At 31.0% G+C, this 14,700-nt stretch overlaps 3 protein-coding genes across 13 annotated transcripts in view; all 3 read left to right on the top strand.

Moving 5' to 3' along the window:
* Positions 1-155: 155 nt before the first annotated feature.
* Positions 156-5,813, top strand: fl(2)d (Pre-mRNA-splicing regulator female-lethal(2)D). 2 transcript variants are annotated; one of them, XM_033334320.2, is made up of 6 exons: positions 156-174; positions 655-1,015; positions 3,214-3,338; positions 3,435-3,613; positions 3,700-3,854; positions 3,936-5,813. In XM_033334320.2, the coding sequence occupies exons 2-6, from the start codon at positions 784-786 to the stop codon at positions 4,652-4,654; spliced, it is 1,410 nt and encodes a 469-aa protein (XP_033190211.1). In that variant the 5' UTR covers positions 156-174; positions 655-783; the 3' UTR covers positions 4,655-5,813. The 2 variants fall into 2 exon arrangements, with proteins under 2 accessions (XP_033190211.1, XP_033190212.1); XM_033334321.2 differs by lacking the exon at positions 156-174 and adding an exon at positions 1,323-2,386 and having other exon boundaries at positions 1,001-1,015.
* Positions 5,814-6,153: 340 nt separating this feature from the next.
* Sod2 (superoxide dismutase 2) lies at positions 6,154-8,105 on the top strand. Its single transcript, XM_033334325.2, has 3 exons — positions 6,154-6,344; positions 7,224-7,513; positions 7,593-8,105. The coding sequence occupies exons 1-3, from the start codon at positions 6,307-6,309 to the stop codon at positions 7,919-7,921; spliced, it is 657 nt and encodes a 218-aa protein (XP_033190216.1). The 5' UTR covers positions 6,154-6,306; the 3' UTR covers positions 7,922-8,105.
* Positions 8,106-8,339: 234 nt separating this feature from the next.
* unc-104 (kinesin family member unc-104) overlaps positions 8,340-14,700 on the top strand; it is a 35,399-nt gene continuing 29,038 nt past the window's right edge. For 5 of the 10 annotated variants that reach the window (XM_076618067.1, XM_076618066.1, XM_076618065.1 and 2 more), the window contains exon 1: positions 8,342-8,638. The gene's annotated coding sequence lies outside the window, so the exon portion shown is untranslated. Of the gene's footprint in view, positions 8,639-14,700 lie in introns of all 10 variants that reach the window. The other 5 variants (XM_076618062.1, XM_076618059.1, XM_076618060.1 and 2 more) reach the window with 2 other exon arrangements.

Below are 14,700 nucleotides of genomic sequence, written 5' to 3'. Positions count from 1 at the left end.
CGGTATGTTCTAAAAGCCGGGTCCGAACCTGCGCCCTGAAAAAGTTTTATCCTAGTACATGACAAGTGCATGTAATATCTATGAAAATGAAGTAGTAAATATAACGCGTATGTGTATAGTACTGTCGTACAAGTTTACAATTATAGTTCCAATAATACATAGTAACTCTGCATTGTATGTATATGTTTTTTCGATGCTATATTAGATATTAATACGCTGTTCAAAAATAAATTAAAAATTGTAATTTAAAGAGTTTGTAAATATAACTCTATAGATAATTTATTATCTACAACAAGATTCTTGTATTTTATTTTACTATTTAATGTATTGTAACTATATAACCTTAGTCATAAGAATATGTTCTAGAATATACCATATACTATCTATACTATATATTGATATTACATTATATACTATCTATTGATATTACATTATAGAAATTTTAAAAATGTATTAAAAATTAATAATGGTTGTTAAATAACAATAAATATATTTGTAGTAATAATAATATTATTGTAAATGTAGAACAGTAAGACAGTCAACTTACAGGCAATAAAATTACAATTTAGCATACTATTAAAGTTTATATAATTGTTAAATTTATTTATGTTATATACATATGTTATACTGAAAAAATATTTTTATTTTTTTCAGACAAATGTGTGCTAGCACTAATAGCATATCATCAACGCACTCGTTGCAGTTAAACAGTTAAAAAAGAAGAGGCAGAGTTCGAAACAGACTTACAGGCCTGGGTGTGGTTTTAATAACTTCTAATATAAAATGGCAGAAGAGTGTAACGATGTTAAGTCTGCCGGTCCATCTTCACCAAGAAGTCCACAGAATAATAGTATGGGAGGAAAACCAAGCAGTCCTCATTCTCCTAGACAACCAAGGCGTATGAAGCTAACACAGCAACAATTGGACAGCATGACAAAGGACGAGCTAGCAGCCAAGTGGCATGAACAGGACTTGTATGTGGAGTGTCTAGAGGCCCAGGCGGCAGCCCAGGAAGGTACTGAGATCACTTGAGTGAGACCACCTCACTCACCACATTTCTTAAGCGAATTTATGAATGCCAGAACACAACGGTCTCTTGTATGAGACAAGACTCTTATAGGGACGCTAAGATTAGGGATTAAGCATATTATTAGTACTGTGCTTAGGATAATAATAATGCTAAGTTTTTATAAATCCTAAAGTCGAAAAAATTTTGAATAAATAAGTATCGTAATAAGATAGATAAAATTCTTAACATCTCTTACGACATCGACAAACAAATTACAATTGTAGAAAATTTATGTATTCATATGAAACACTAGATAGATCAATTGGGTAATAGACTTTAGATAAAGGCTAGTGATACAGTAATATTGTAATATTTTGAAAACTACATTTGTGATGTGTAGTGCGGGCAATTAAATTAATGCCAATATGTACAGTGTTCGAAATTTTTTTGGTGAGCAGAAGTGATGTGACAGTCATATACATTGCATGTACAGAAAATCTAATACAATATTATGCATGTATGCATAATTTTATCATCTGGTGTTAAGTTGCGCTGCTATTGATATTAAAAGTCACTTAATGCTAAAAGCAAAGTGTATATCAAAAAAAGTGATATTGTGTGACAAGAAGAGATGAAAAGGTTTTTTCGAATGTGTTCACTATGAATCATTTCTTTCACTGTAATAAACACACATAGCTTACTTTTGGTATGAGCTCTTAAGTGATCGTGCAGTGTGCCACGTATAATTCTACAGTGTAGTAAAACACACTGCCAGAAGCAGGACAGTGCGTGTGTGTTTGTGTGTACATTGGATATCGAGTTTCCACTTTGCGAGGATTGAATGAAATACAACATCCTCGCTGGCTCTGAATATACCACTCAGAAGAGTAAAAACAGAGGCCCTATGTCATCCTTTGGCCCACAAAACTCTGTGCCAGGGATGCGTGAACCTAAGTCTTGGTGAAGTACGAAACCTTTAATTGATGCAGTTATGATCTGAAATTCCAGCTGCTTTTTCCAATCCTAACAATTCTTATCCCAATCTACAATCTTTAATATCATCTTATATATAGATACGTCTGATAAAACTGAACAATTTTAATTATGTTCCTAGACAAACATCCCTGTCTATTCCCATTATGAACGCAATTCATGCATGCATTTGTACCTGCACCATAACTTCCTGATGTCCAAGTACCAATCTGAAAAAAATACAATCCTGATCAAATAAGGCCGGGAGGTCATCTTGTGACAACATCTGTGTCTGCAACAAGTAGTCTATCTATTTTCATGGAAGAAAAGTAACGTCCACTCTTGGTCTCGGTGGAAGCACAGAGAATCTCACAAATGGCACGATGCAACGACTCCAAACTCAAAGTATGCGCTAATTAAAAATGTCAGTTGTCAGGCAATCAATGTCACATACATATGAAAACATATTTTGTTTATGCGCACTTAGGGCAAAACAGTATGTAGTAGATTTTCACCACTATGCTTTCTTTCACCAAAGATATACAGATATGAAATATCAAAAGAGACTGTACAGAATACTCTGTACCATTATATTATATGCATATATATTTTAAGGTTTTTAGCTCTCTATGTGTCTCATAAATTTATATGACTTACCAAATTATTACCAGAGATGGAGAAAATAATCAAAAAGAATATTATAAAATAATCCCCAACTCTAGTTATGAAAATATAATTTTATTCAAAGTGTATGAATAAAAATTATACATCATAAAGATATAGGTAAAATTATGAAAGACATGGAAATACATCTTTTTTCATATTGTATTTTAAATTAAATAAATGTTAATACAGCTTTCTCTTTAAATTTGTATTATCAATTAATAACTTCTTTAATGATTTTTATATTTGAAATGTATTTGAAGTATAGTATTTTTATATCTAATTGAAATAAAGTTGAAAAAATCATAACCTTTTAAAATATAATAAAAAATGTACATTACATGATATATATACATATGCGTGTATATATATATATTGTGTGAATATATATTGTGTGTATATATATTATATTACCCATTATATTACATATTATATATATATATGCTCATACTCTGTTTAATTTTAAAATGATTATATAATAAACATAAAACAAATTGACGAAACACATAGATAGCTTTAAACAGTGAAGTCTTAATTAAAAGAGGAAATGATATAATTTTTTTTTGTAGGTGAGCTATCCTCATTGAGGGACTCTGAAAGCAAGTACAGACAGCAACATGCAGAAGCATCTCATAGAGAGAAGATTTTAGTCAGGAGACTTGCTTCTAAAGAACAAGAATTACAAGAATATATTGTATGTAGATTTTACATTTTTTAATAGAAGAAATATAGAACTAATTAAAAAATTTCATAGCACATAACTCTTCTTCTTCTTTCGTCTCTCTTTTAGAGTCAAATTGCTGAAATGAAAGCTGCTCATGCTCCATCTGCTGTGGCTTTAAGATCTGCTTTGTTAGATCCAGCTGTTAATATTTTAATTCAAAAATTAAGGCAAGAACTTGTTACAACTAAAGCTAAATTAGAGGACACCCAGAACGAACTTAGTGCCTGGAAATTTACACCAGATAGGTAAATAATAATTTACGTCTTTTGATAAAACTAAATAACAAATTTGTATTTCCAATGACACTCTGTATGTTTTTTTTTATCTATAGCAATACAGGTAAAAGACTAATGGCAAAATGCAGATTGTTATATCAAGAAAATGAAGAATTAGGTCGCATGATTGCTAGTGGACGAATTGCTAAGTTGGAGGGAGACCTTGCTCTTCAAAGAAGTTTCAGTGAAGAAATGAAGAAATCACAATCAGGTATTATTTTTGTTATGGATATTTTTTTAATATGTTATAGATCAAAGTAGCTAATATCTTTTGGTAATGTCTATGTTACAGAGTTGGATGAATTCTTGCAAGACTTGGACGAGGATGTTGAAGGAATGCAGAGCACAATTTACTTCTTACAACAGGAGCTACGTAAAGCTCGCGAATCGGTTACATTGTTACAGCAAGAAAATGCAGCGTTGAAAGCAAATTCAAGCGAAAATAATTTAACGAATGGTTTGTCACCTCACACACCACCAATAAAGAAGGAAGAATCTGAAGAAAATTCAATTTCGGAAACAAAGACTTCAAAATCAATGGAAGATAGTGATGTGTGCAAAGGTGCTAGGACTCCACCGTTATCATCACAGCGATCGCCACAGTGTGAGTTTTCTAATACTGAAAGAACAGAACGGGTCGAACGAAAACCTAATCAAGCAGATCATAATGACGAAAGCTCAAGTGATTCGGCTGCTTTGATCATTAAAGTGGAGAATGAGGAATTAAGTGATAGGGAAGAAGAACATGAAGAAAATCGAAATAATAAAAGGATACTAAGGAGCAAAAGTCATAATAGAAATAACAATAAAACTAATGGGGAAGAGGTGCTAACTAGAATAACTAGGGGTAGGGATAGGACCAAAAGGGACAAAAGTGCACCAGGTAGTGACGACGAAAGGACATATAAAAAAAAGAGAAGAGAGAGTATCCTTTCTCTTGATTATAATGAAGCTGATGATGACGCGTTAGTTCTAACTAATGGTGAGACTCTTCAAAGCGATCCAGAATGAACAGTTTTCTAGAATGATTTTATACACATAACACTTGTTATATATGAACAAAGCTTAGCGTGACTTAATACCTAACATAAGTTGAATCTAATATTTTATATTTAAGAATAATATGGAGACATATTATGATAAATATTATTTCTGATGGTTTTGTAATTTTTCATAACGTGTATCCGTAAATATATCTTTTATTTCAATTGTTTTAAAGTCACGTTAATGCCAAGATAACAGCACTTGATTACGTATGATTATATCTTCACAAAAATAACGTGGCGTTGGAATAAAGGGGTAGATAGTTAAAACTATTTTTTCTTTCGCAATAAAATCGCATTAAATTTTCTAATAAGTATTCGTTATTACGAACAAATGCTTCAACGTTTTTAAATGGCTTTTTGTAAATTCGTTAAAACATTGATAGTAGCTTCTCTTGTTAGATTTTGCAGAGCAATCATAAAAAATATAAATAACAATAGAATAATAATCAGGGCTATGCCTTTTTTATTATGTAAATACACAAATGTTAATATCTGGTACACAACGACGCACATACATAGATTTATACACGATTGTGTGCGCAATAATTTGTATGTATGTATCGTTTTTTTCATTGTGAGACACGCGTGTCAACATTCGTTATTCATGCATAAAATATGCTTTTAATTGTGTATAATAAAATTAAGGTCTATTTGTTAGATTTATTGAATACCTGTAAATTATATGAAATATTAAATGATATTAATTTCAGTAAAACGTGCAACTGATCTTGTAGATCACAGAACATCACAGTTGCATATTTTTTATTTTTTTTGAGGACAAATATACAAAATATTTACATTGCTATTTTATACTATCTTGTATAAAAGCACATATTTTTTATCGTATTTCTTACATAAATATTTTGTTTTCTAATTCATTTGTAATTTTGGTATGTAATGTTCAGTTTGGATTTTGAATAGGTATATCTATTGTATTTGGAGTATAATTTTTGGGATTAAAATTAAAATATTATTATATTTAATTAATTAAAATATAATTTGTGGATAATTCAATTCAAATATATCTATAACAAAAACGATTATTATTGTATAATATGTAATTTACCAATTAAAGATTACCTTTCAACACAAAAATAATTATTTATGATAATCGTAAAGTGAAACGTCATTTCTTTTATTCATCAACTTCTACAGTTATGAAAATTGGAAATTAAAAACATTTAATTAAAATAAAATTGAAACCACAAAGCCTGTAGCCTTGTAACACAAAAGTTGTATTTGTTCCTAATTTTATACGAAATATTTTTAAATAATTAATATAAACTTCGAGAAGATGTAATGTTTATCAAAATGAAAAAAATATTTTCTAAAGGTTAGTCATTTTTGAATTATAATATTATATCATCTAAATATGTAGATATTGTCTAATTAGGGGAAAATTAGTAATGTGGTTACTATCAGTGGAAAAAACTTGTGACGTAATATCTGATATTCGTATAGCTGGTAGTGGTAGTAGAGTTCGAGCCATTCCCGGCATACTCCGGCATTAAGATTTTTGCAACTATTGCGGCGAGTCTGCGATCAACGGTTACTTCTGCACTTCACATTTTCTGATATTAGTTTATATAAACAAGTTGATTCGTCACAGTTTCAATAATGTTCGCAGCAAGACGTGCTCTGTTTTCCAACACAATGTAAGTCTATCTTACTTTTTATTTATAATTGACATTTGCATAGTTGATATTATATAATTTCTAACCTGTCATTCTTTCTACTTTTTGTCATTAGTATTAGACATTTTATTCGTAAGAATTGCGTTTATTGATATTGTATATATACATAATTGTATAAAAGATTAACATTTGTACTTTAAAATATAATTACGAAAACAGTATCAAAATTCGGAATGAACTATATTTAATATAAATTGATTTCTTTTCACTTAATTAAATATATAATTTATACATGATCATTTATATAATTTAAGTTCCAAATTGAAATTTATTTTACAATAATTAATAGTTAAATGACAAATTATCACTGATATTCAGCCATATGTATTGGATGCATCTATCAAATTTAAAAATATTGAACCAAATTACAAAAGGCAAATGTATATTTTAAAAAGATATATTTAGACATATTGTCAAAGTGCTGAAATTAACTGTATATACAAAAAATCAATATCAATTTGGTTTGACCTTTGGCATGTAGATACATGTTAGATAAATACTTTGTCAATGTGATATATAAATATCATTATATTTGTAGTCCATATACATCATATATGTATAAAGTAAATTTTATTTGAATTTGAAATGTAAAAAATAAAAAGAATATACATGATAAAAAATAATAACAAAAAATAAACAACGTATGACAAGATAATATTCATATTATCAATGAAAACAAGGTTGATATTTTGTAGATATGATATTTTTAAACATAAAAGTTAAGTATATAATTTATACTCTATTTTTTTTAACTAATACATATTATTCTTAACTTTACAATATATATTATGCAAATTTCTAGATAAAATAAAAATTCTATTATGTATCTTTCACTTTTAGCAAAGACACATTTGTGAGAACAAAACATTCACTACCTGAATTACCCTATGATTACAAGGCTTTGGAACCTATCATCTGCGCTGAAATTATGCAACTTCATCATTCAAAGCATCATGCGACATATGTTAACAATTTAAATGTTGCTGAAGAGAAAATGAAAGAAGCTGTCGCTAAAGGTGATGTTAATACGCAAATTGCATTGGGTCCAGCTATTAAATTCAATGGAGGAGGTCACTTAAATCACTCAATTTTCTGGTGTAATCTTTCACCAAATGGCGGTAAACCAGATGGTAAATATTGTTTTACTACACAAGATAGATATTCTGTAATAGAATCAAATATAAATTAATCAAATATCTTTTCTTTCAGCTGCACTCCTCAAACAGATTGAGAAGGACTTTGGTAGTATGGAAGAGATGAAAAAGCGGTTATCTGAGAGTACTGTTGCAATCCAAGGTTCTGGTTGGGGTTGGCTTGGATATTGTCCAAAAGCAAAATCTTTAAGGATAGCTACTTGCGCTAACCAAGATCCTCTCCAAGCTACAACTGGTCTGATACCACTTTTTGGTATCGATGTTTGGGAACATGCGTACTATTTACAATATAAGAATGTTCGACCTGATTACGTTAAAGCTATCTTCGACATAGTGAACTGGAATGACGTGAATAGCCGTTACAACAATGCTCTGAAATGTTAGAGAGTGAAGGAAAATATGATAGTATCTAAAATGATTTTTACATAGTATGAACCTTTTTCGAGAATCAATTTCGTATTCTCTCTCTTCTTATTTGTCTTCAGAAGACATTTATGATTTTATATAAACCTGTTTCATATATATTGTACACATATAATAATAAATGGTAATGAAATTTGCCAGAGAAGTTATTGTTGGTTTAAAATCAGATAAAAGAAATATCTTACTAGTTATATTATTTCATAAAGATTATTTTTCTTTCTTAAAAATATAAAATATATTTTCAAATGTTAAATCGATATTCTTAAATTAATAAAAGAATCATCTTTTACACATCAAGAACGATTTGAAAAACTTTCGCGCTCAAATCGAAGCGCGCTATTTAAGTTATCATATATCGATAACCATCGCGGTCATTTCCGTTTTCATCTGGCATAATATCAATGGGCAGTGTGAATTGGAAATTTCGCATGAAACGTCGCGTTATTTCGCTAGGAGAAAACAGACATCAGCGCCACATGGTTAATAAGCTGCACAAGCGAGTGTCGAGAAAGAAGAAAAAGACGCCTAACTCGCGCCTTTGATAATCGATCGGTTAGAGTTGAATTACTTTGCGTCGCGTCGCGACGCGTCCACGCCGTGTCTCGAGGAACATCGCGGAACTAGAACCAGTATGGCCGGAGGTCCTCAGCTGTTTTCACGTCACTGCCTACGTATCTGGTGAGTCGAAAACATTCTTGTCATTTTAACCACTTGTACTAATAGCACATTCGTTATGAATGCACGAACGCGTTGCTATCATTGTAGTTATCGTAAACTCGTTTGTGTACAATACATCGTCTATTATAAATCCTCGAATGCCGTTTGCGCCGCAAATTAATTTCCTGTTTGCTTTGTCAATCTAGAGTACACAGTAGATACGTACAACTTTAGTCAGACAGATCAGTTTTAAACCATCGCGACATTGTATTCCTTTATTCTGTTTCATAGTTAGTTCATTAGCATGGTTAGTTTGACTTTATACGATGACAGTTCGTAAATACACTACATGTATAAAATATAAAAAATCGTCCGAAGAATTTTGATCGATTATTATTAGAGATAAAAATTCTACGTTCTTTGGGTCATTTTCGACATAATCGGGGTTTCCCATTGTTAAAAAATTTTAATTTGAGGAAAATATGAAAGAATCATTGTTAATACGCGTGATTTCTTAAAACTTCAAAAATCTTTTTGTTTGTCAAAACGAGCGTTAAATTAGGACATAAAAATTCGAAGACTAGGGCTTAAATGTAAGTAATTCGAACATTTCAAGTATAATTTTTTTCGAAATATTTCCTTGCAAATGAGTATCTGAATAAATGATTTTGATCGATACTTGACATTTTTTTTTACACGTTCTATAATCTATTTCTCTGTTATGTCAAGGAGGGTTTGAAAAAAGAAAGTTCTCATCTATATTGGCTTTTAACGTGTGCTCGTACGTGTATTTGCATAAAGATTGAACGATATGCGATGTATAAAGATAAGTGCATGTATGTATCGTATCTATGTAGTTGATTCTAAGATCAATGAATCGAGGAGTACGTTCGCAGCATGTTTCGAATGATTCAGTATGTTAGTGCATATTAGAAGTGTTAATTATGATCGAAGGGGGCGCTTTCGTCTTAGTGAACGCGCGTGGAATCGACTCGTTCCTGCCACAAGGCTTTTGCTGGTAAAATACGAAGCCACCCGATGGTACACATTTACACAAATACGTTCGAGTCGCGGATCGTTACTGAAGAAAATTATACCGCGCTTCTAGGATTAGGATTTTTTCAAAATTAGGGTATGCAGGTGCAACGTCGCGGAAGGTTGATGCTGAAAAGACCGGGGCACAAACTAAGTCTTTGTGCTGATTTAAGTTCATTAGGGATACGTTAATAGAAATTGACTATCAGATTTGTTGTGAATAAGAACGCTGTTTTGATTCAGCGATCGGGCCAATACGAACTTAACAAATTTAAACAAATTTTTAAATAGAAATCTTTATATTTTTTGAAATTATTTTAATTTTTTTAGCAGTTAAAAATATTATATACTCCAAGATAATGGAAGGACTTATATTTAATGTAGGAAAAGAGAAAAAATAAAGAAATGTTTCTGATATGTATTTGAAAAGTGTAATGTTTTTGCCCTTCATTTGTTTAAATAAGTAATAGTTTAATAAGTTGAATATGTTCGATGGAAATTATTTGTGTATCGATAGCTGATTAAAAGTGGTACTATGAATAGAAGTGCCAAGTATCTACTTTGATTCAATATCTTTGAAAGTTATTCTTCTTTTCTCGGAACTTTGCACGTTTCAGTAAATCTTGACATGTATAATTTTAATAGAATACTAATTATGAACTTTCGTTGAACATGACATCTATGTGTTATAATTTATTCTTCTATTAATCTTAATATATATTAATATAAAAATGTTAAATGATATTTATTATAAAGTTAATAGTGTTTAGAATATCGTAAATCAAAAAATTATGATATTAAAAATGAAACAACATATATTTATCAAAATTGATATTACGAATTTGGTAGAATATATTTCATAATTATTATATTACTTATTATATAACATTATTAAACCATCTATTTTTCATGATATAAAATAAAATGCAAAATATAATAAATTATAAACGATGAACATTCAAATTATAATTATACGTGACATAATATTAGGAAATTTAGAGGAAAATTTATCATTTTTGTGACAGTGGCCAAATGTCCCAGTCACGTTTCTGGAACGAAATCTCATGAAATATGAACATGCGTCAATGATACTACTTATATATAACTTACTCACGATGCAACGTTGCGGAAAAACAATTTTATCGAAATATTGTAATATTTGATTCAATATAGCCTGTTAACGTAAGATAGCATTTGTTTTCGATTAAGATATATGTATTCATCAAGATATTTATCTAATATCTTTTCAATTTTATCATTTTGGCAAATAACTCATGTCAGTAGCCACTAGTTGTATCATTTTTGTTTTTCTTTATTCACAAATAATTTCAAATATTTAAATATATGTTAAAAGACGAAAATATGATAGACAGAACATTTTAGATAAGAAGGGCAAATAAATAATTTGCCTACTTTATCCATAAAAGTATTACCCCTTTTTAGAGGTGGATTCCTAATTAGGATGTGCAGTTATAATCTAAAATCATGAATAATTATACACAACACTAAGTATACGATAACCGGGTTTCTCAAATTTTCCAATAACATTAATAATTCATCTACGGCATTTATGAAACTATTACAGTTTCAGAAGTGGCTTCTATAGTTAGGAATTGCAATTATATAATTTAAGAACATAAATGAATATTTCTAAATTTTTCTAATAATATTAACGCTTCAGCTATTATAACAGCGAAACTATTATGCTTTGGGAAGTAACTTTCGTGGTGTAGTTATAATCTAAAATTATGAATGAGTAAACACAATAATAGATATGCAATAACCGAGAGTCTTTAACTTTTAACAATATTGATAATTTGGTTACTATATTGACGAAACGGTTACTGCCTTTAGGGGTGGCTTTCGTGATTAGGGGTTTGTAACAAAAGTTGGATTAGATTTTTGAGTGAGCAATAACAGGCGGTTAGACACGTATTCGTACATGGTTGAAATAAAGATACGTGGGTGCTATTGCCGACATCGTTGGATATCTTTACTTATTGATTGCTCCGTAGAAATTGGCCGGCGCCGCCCGCGTCGCATCGGTCGATCGTCGGGTTGCAGGCTGACGTCATCCGTGCCTCTACGCCTATTGATTTTCTCCTCTAGGCGCGATGTGATTGGTCCATAAACGGAGAAAGCGGGCATGCACGACCCTGGACCACGATGTCGATCGGCGCCCGCGCACTCTACATCGCTAACTAAGGGTCGCCATATTGCTTCCAACCACCTACTACCGTGTATCACCGGTTTCGATACTACTTCACTTTCGAGGGCAAATTCCTATCCAGCAACCATGTGCGCATACCTTCGTCGACTTAGATCGATCATCCGAAAATATTTTTAATCATAGATTCGTTGTCACATCCTTGAAAGTTTATCCAGAAAATTCGAATGATCTAACTATTTCTTACTTTTCGTGGAAAAATTATTTTACATAAATGTATGTAAGACACGCTAAATTTGGAATAAGGTGCACCGGGATAGGTCTCTTGACAATTTCTTGCAGCCGTTTTTCGTTTACGAATGGGATTTATCGCCTGCTTCTTTTGATAAATGAAGCATTTCCCTGAAATGCTTTTCATCAAATAGTCGCTTCACTTCCTCGATTTTATCTGCCTATTTTGGCATAAAAAATAAGAGGAATATATAGGATTTCTACTTTAAATTTGATTTGTTGGTTTGGACAAAAACAGGCTTCTGTGATACATTTGAAAAACGTTCCCATGTCGTGCTTTTATGATATAAATTTAACGAGAAGAATAACGTATAACACTCCAGTGAAATAGTTTAACCAGCAGCTACAAAAATAGTTTAAAGCATAATACAAAAAAAGCTTACCAAATGATAATTAAATAATAATACGTATATATTTATTACAAAATGAAGATTTCAGATTGAAATCAGCTTTTGGTTTACTCCGTTTTTGATGGAAAAATGATGTTAAATGGAATTTTGCATCGTTGGGAATATGGTTTACTCTAATCACTTGAAAGTAACTCACACCTGATACGGCATCGCAGTAATTCTTTGAAACCAAACAATTCGTGTCGCTACTGATAATCAGGACTGATGCTTTTACGATCAATTTATCTTAATTACAAGAGCTGTCCCTCACAATAGGCGTGGGATTATACACGGGAAAAATTAGGGCAATTGCATTGAAAAGAATGTGTCACCGTGGACTTATTATTTTCCATTTTATTTCGGTATTAATTCATATTCATAATTATCCTATATCTTTGGGTAACGCAGTGTCGTAACGAGTAATTAGTATGAATAGTTGCACGGTTCTTCCTGGCAATAAATTATGGAAAATTATCTGGCGAACCTATCATTACGTTAAATAAATTGCGAGGGAACTTTGCTGCGCAGAAGTGCAATTTAGAAGGAAATTGGTGTGCAGGCCCAGTGGAATAATTTAAAGTGATGTCAGAAAATTTGATTTGTCTAGCCGTTTTAGCAATGAATTTTTTTTGTACGTGCCTTGCAAAAAAATTATTTATCTATTAATTATTTACACATAATTTTCTGGATTTGTTCTGTAAAGAAGACATGGTACAATATAGATAATAGAAAATAGGTACATTTATTATTTAGTTAAGTAATAATTGATTAAAGTACAATGTTGCGTATATGTAATATCTAGAGATGACCTTTTTAATTCTACTATTTTTTTTAGCAAAATCTTTAAAATTCTTGCTTACGTATAATATTTCTTGTGACCCTGCTGCGTTCTTTGAGCTATTTTCCATTATGTGTTTCTATCCTTAATAAATTTCTTAAGTTTGAAGAGTAGATAAAATAATCGTTGTATGATCTTTTATTTCAATTTTTTGCTAGAGATTTTGTTACAACACCAAACTTTTTTCTTTATTTTTTGTTAAAACGAGGGACGTGATTCAGGCACAAAAATTCGAAGATTATGACAGGGCTAGAAAAACTACGTAAAATATAACGACTAAGGATCAGTTCAACGCCGAACGGAACGGAAATCTGACGAGCAGTTTATAAAAGCGTGGGTTTGGGCTGTTGACTACGCACGTATCCTGACGTCATTGATGTGTATGACTCATTTGGCGAAGAATTCTATTTCATGAAAACATTCTCACTTCCTATGGTATATCTCGCATTCAACGCGAGATTAGTGCTTCTAACTTTAGAAATAAAAAAAGAAAAATAAATATGCAAACTTTGATAGACAAAATCTTTTATCAACTTTTGCATGAACTGGTAGAGATATTTATAAAAAAAAGATAATGCACATATGTACCCGGTAGCATAATCTATCGATACATGTGAAATATCAACTATTGCATTCCATTGGAAATAGATTTAATCTTATTGGGAAATATTGACAGATTTTCTGTAGTCTGTTAACATCTCTGTTTACACAATCTGTTGTATATGTAGACACCACAGATATCCTAACGAGGGATGGGTGTGCGACCTTTGTTTCTCCGAGCAACCCCTATACCTGTCGCATCTTTAGTGTATAGTATACATGTAGTAAACAGCCGGACAGAATCTTTCGCCTACTCGAACGGAATGACCATATTTAGCAAGCAGGTATTATGTAAAACACGACATGCATCGATTTGTGAATAATAGGAAAGATAGAATCAGACTAGTCATTTCGAATCTTTCAATACATCTTGAGATTTATTGCGCAGAATACACTGCATCTCGTATATTTCCCATTGAAATGTTATAATCTGTTATCTACCGTAACTTAATTAAAACTTAGTTAGTTTATAAAAAGCACAATATGATCTTCTTCGAACAAGAAGCTTAACATGATGAGAATTAAATGTTTCACCGCCCTCAAAGCGATATCGTTAATTTATTTTTTCACCAATTGAATTTACATTCCACTTCATATTTTACACTTACGGTTCTATTATCTGTATATCTCTTACACTCAGCCTACGCAATAAATCTGAAGACGTAAAAAGTTTCTCCGAGGACGTTCTTGAAAAAATGGCCAATGGCGTTTTCTTGATGTCATTTAATGAGCATTGCTGTAAAGCGTCATGTTTTACAAGTTT

The sequence above is a fragment of the Bombus vancouverensis genome, chromosome 4 (genome assembly GCF_051014615.1).
Source record: "Bombus vancouverensis nearcticus chromosome 4, iyBomVanc1_principal, whole genome shotgun sequence".
NCBI classification, from domain to species: Eukaryota; Metazoa; Arthropoda; class Insecta; order Hymenoptera; family Apidae; genus Bombus; species Bombus vancouverensis.
Note: the sequence above shows the minus strand (reverse complement) of the source record. Positions and strands in the feature narration are given on the sequence as shown.

Coding starts and splice junctions, on each gene's coding strand:
- Sod2 (XM_033334325.2), top strand. CDS start 6,307: ATGTTCGCAGCAAGACGTGCTCTGTTTTCCAACACAAT. Junction 6,345..7,223: donor GCTCTGTTTTCCAACACAAT/GTAAGTCTATCT, acceptor TTTCACTTTTAG/CAAAGACACATTTGTGAGAA. Junction 7,514..7,592: donor AAATGGCGGTAAACCAGATG/GTAAATATTGTT, acceptor CTTTTCTTTCAG/CTGCACTCCTCAAACAGATT.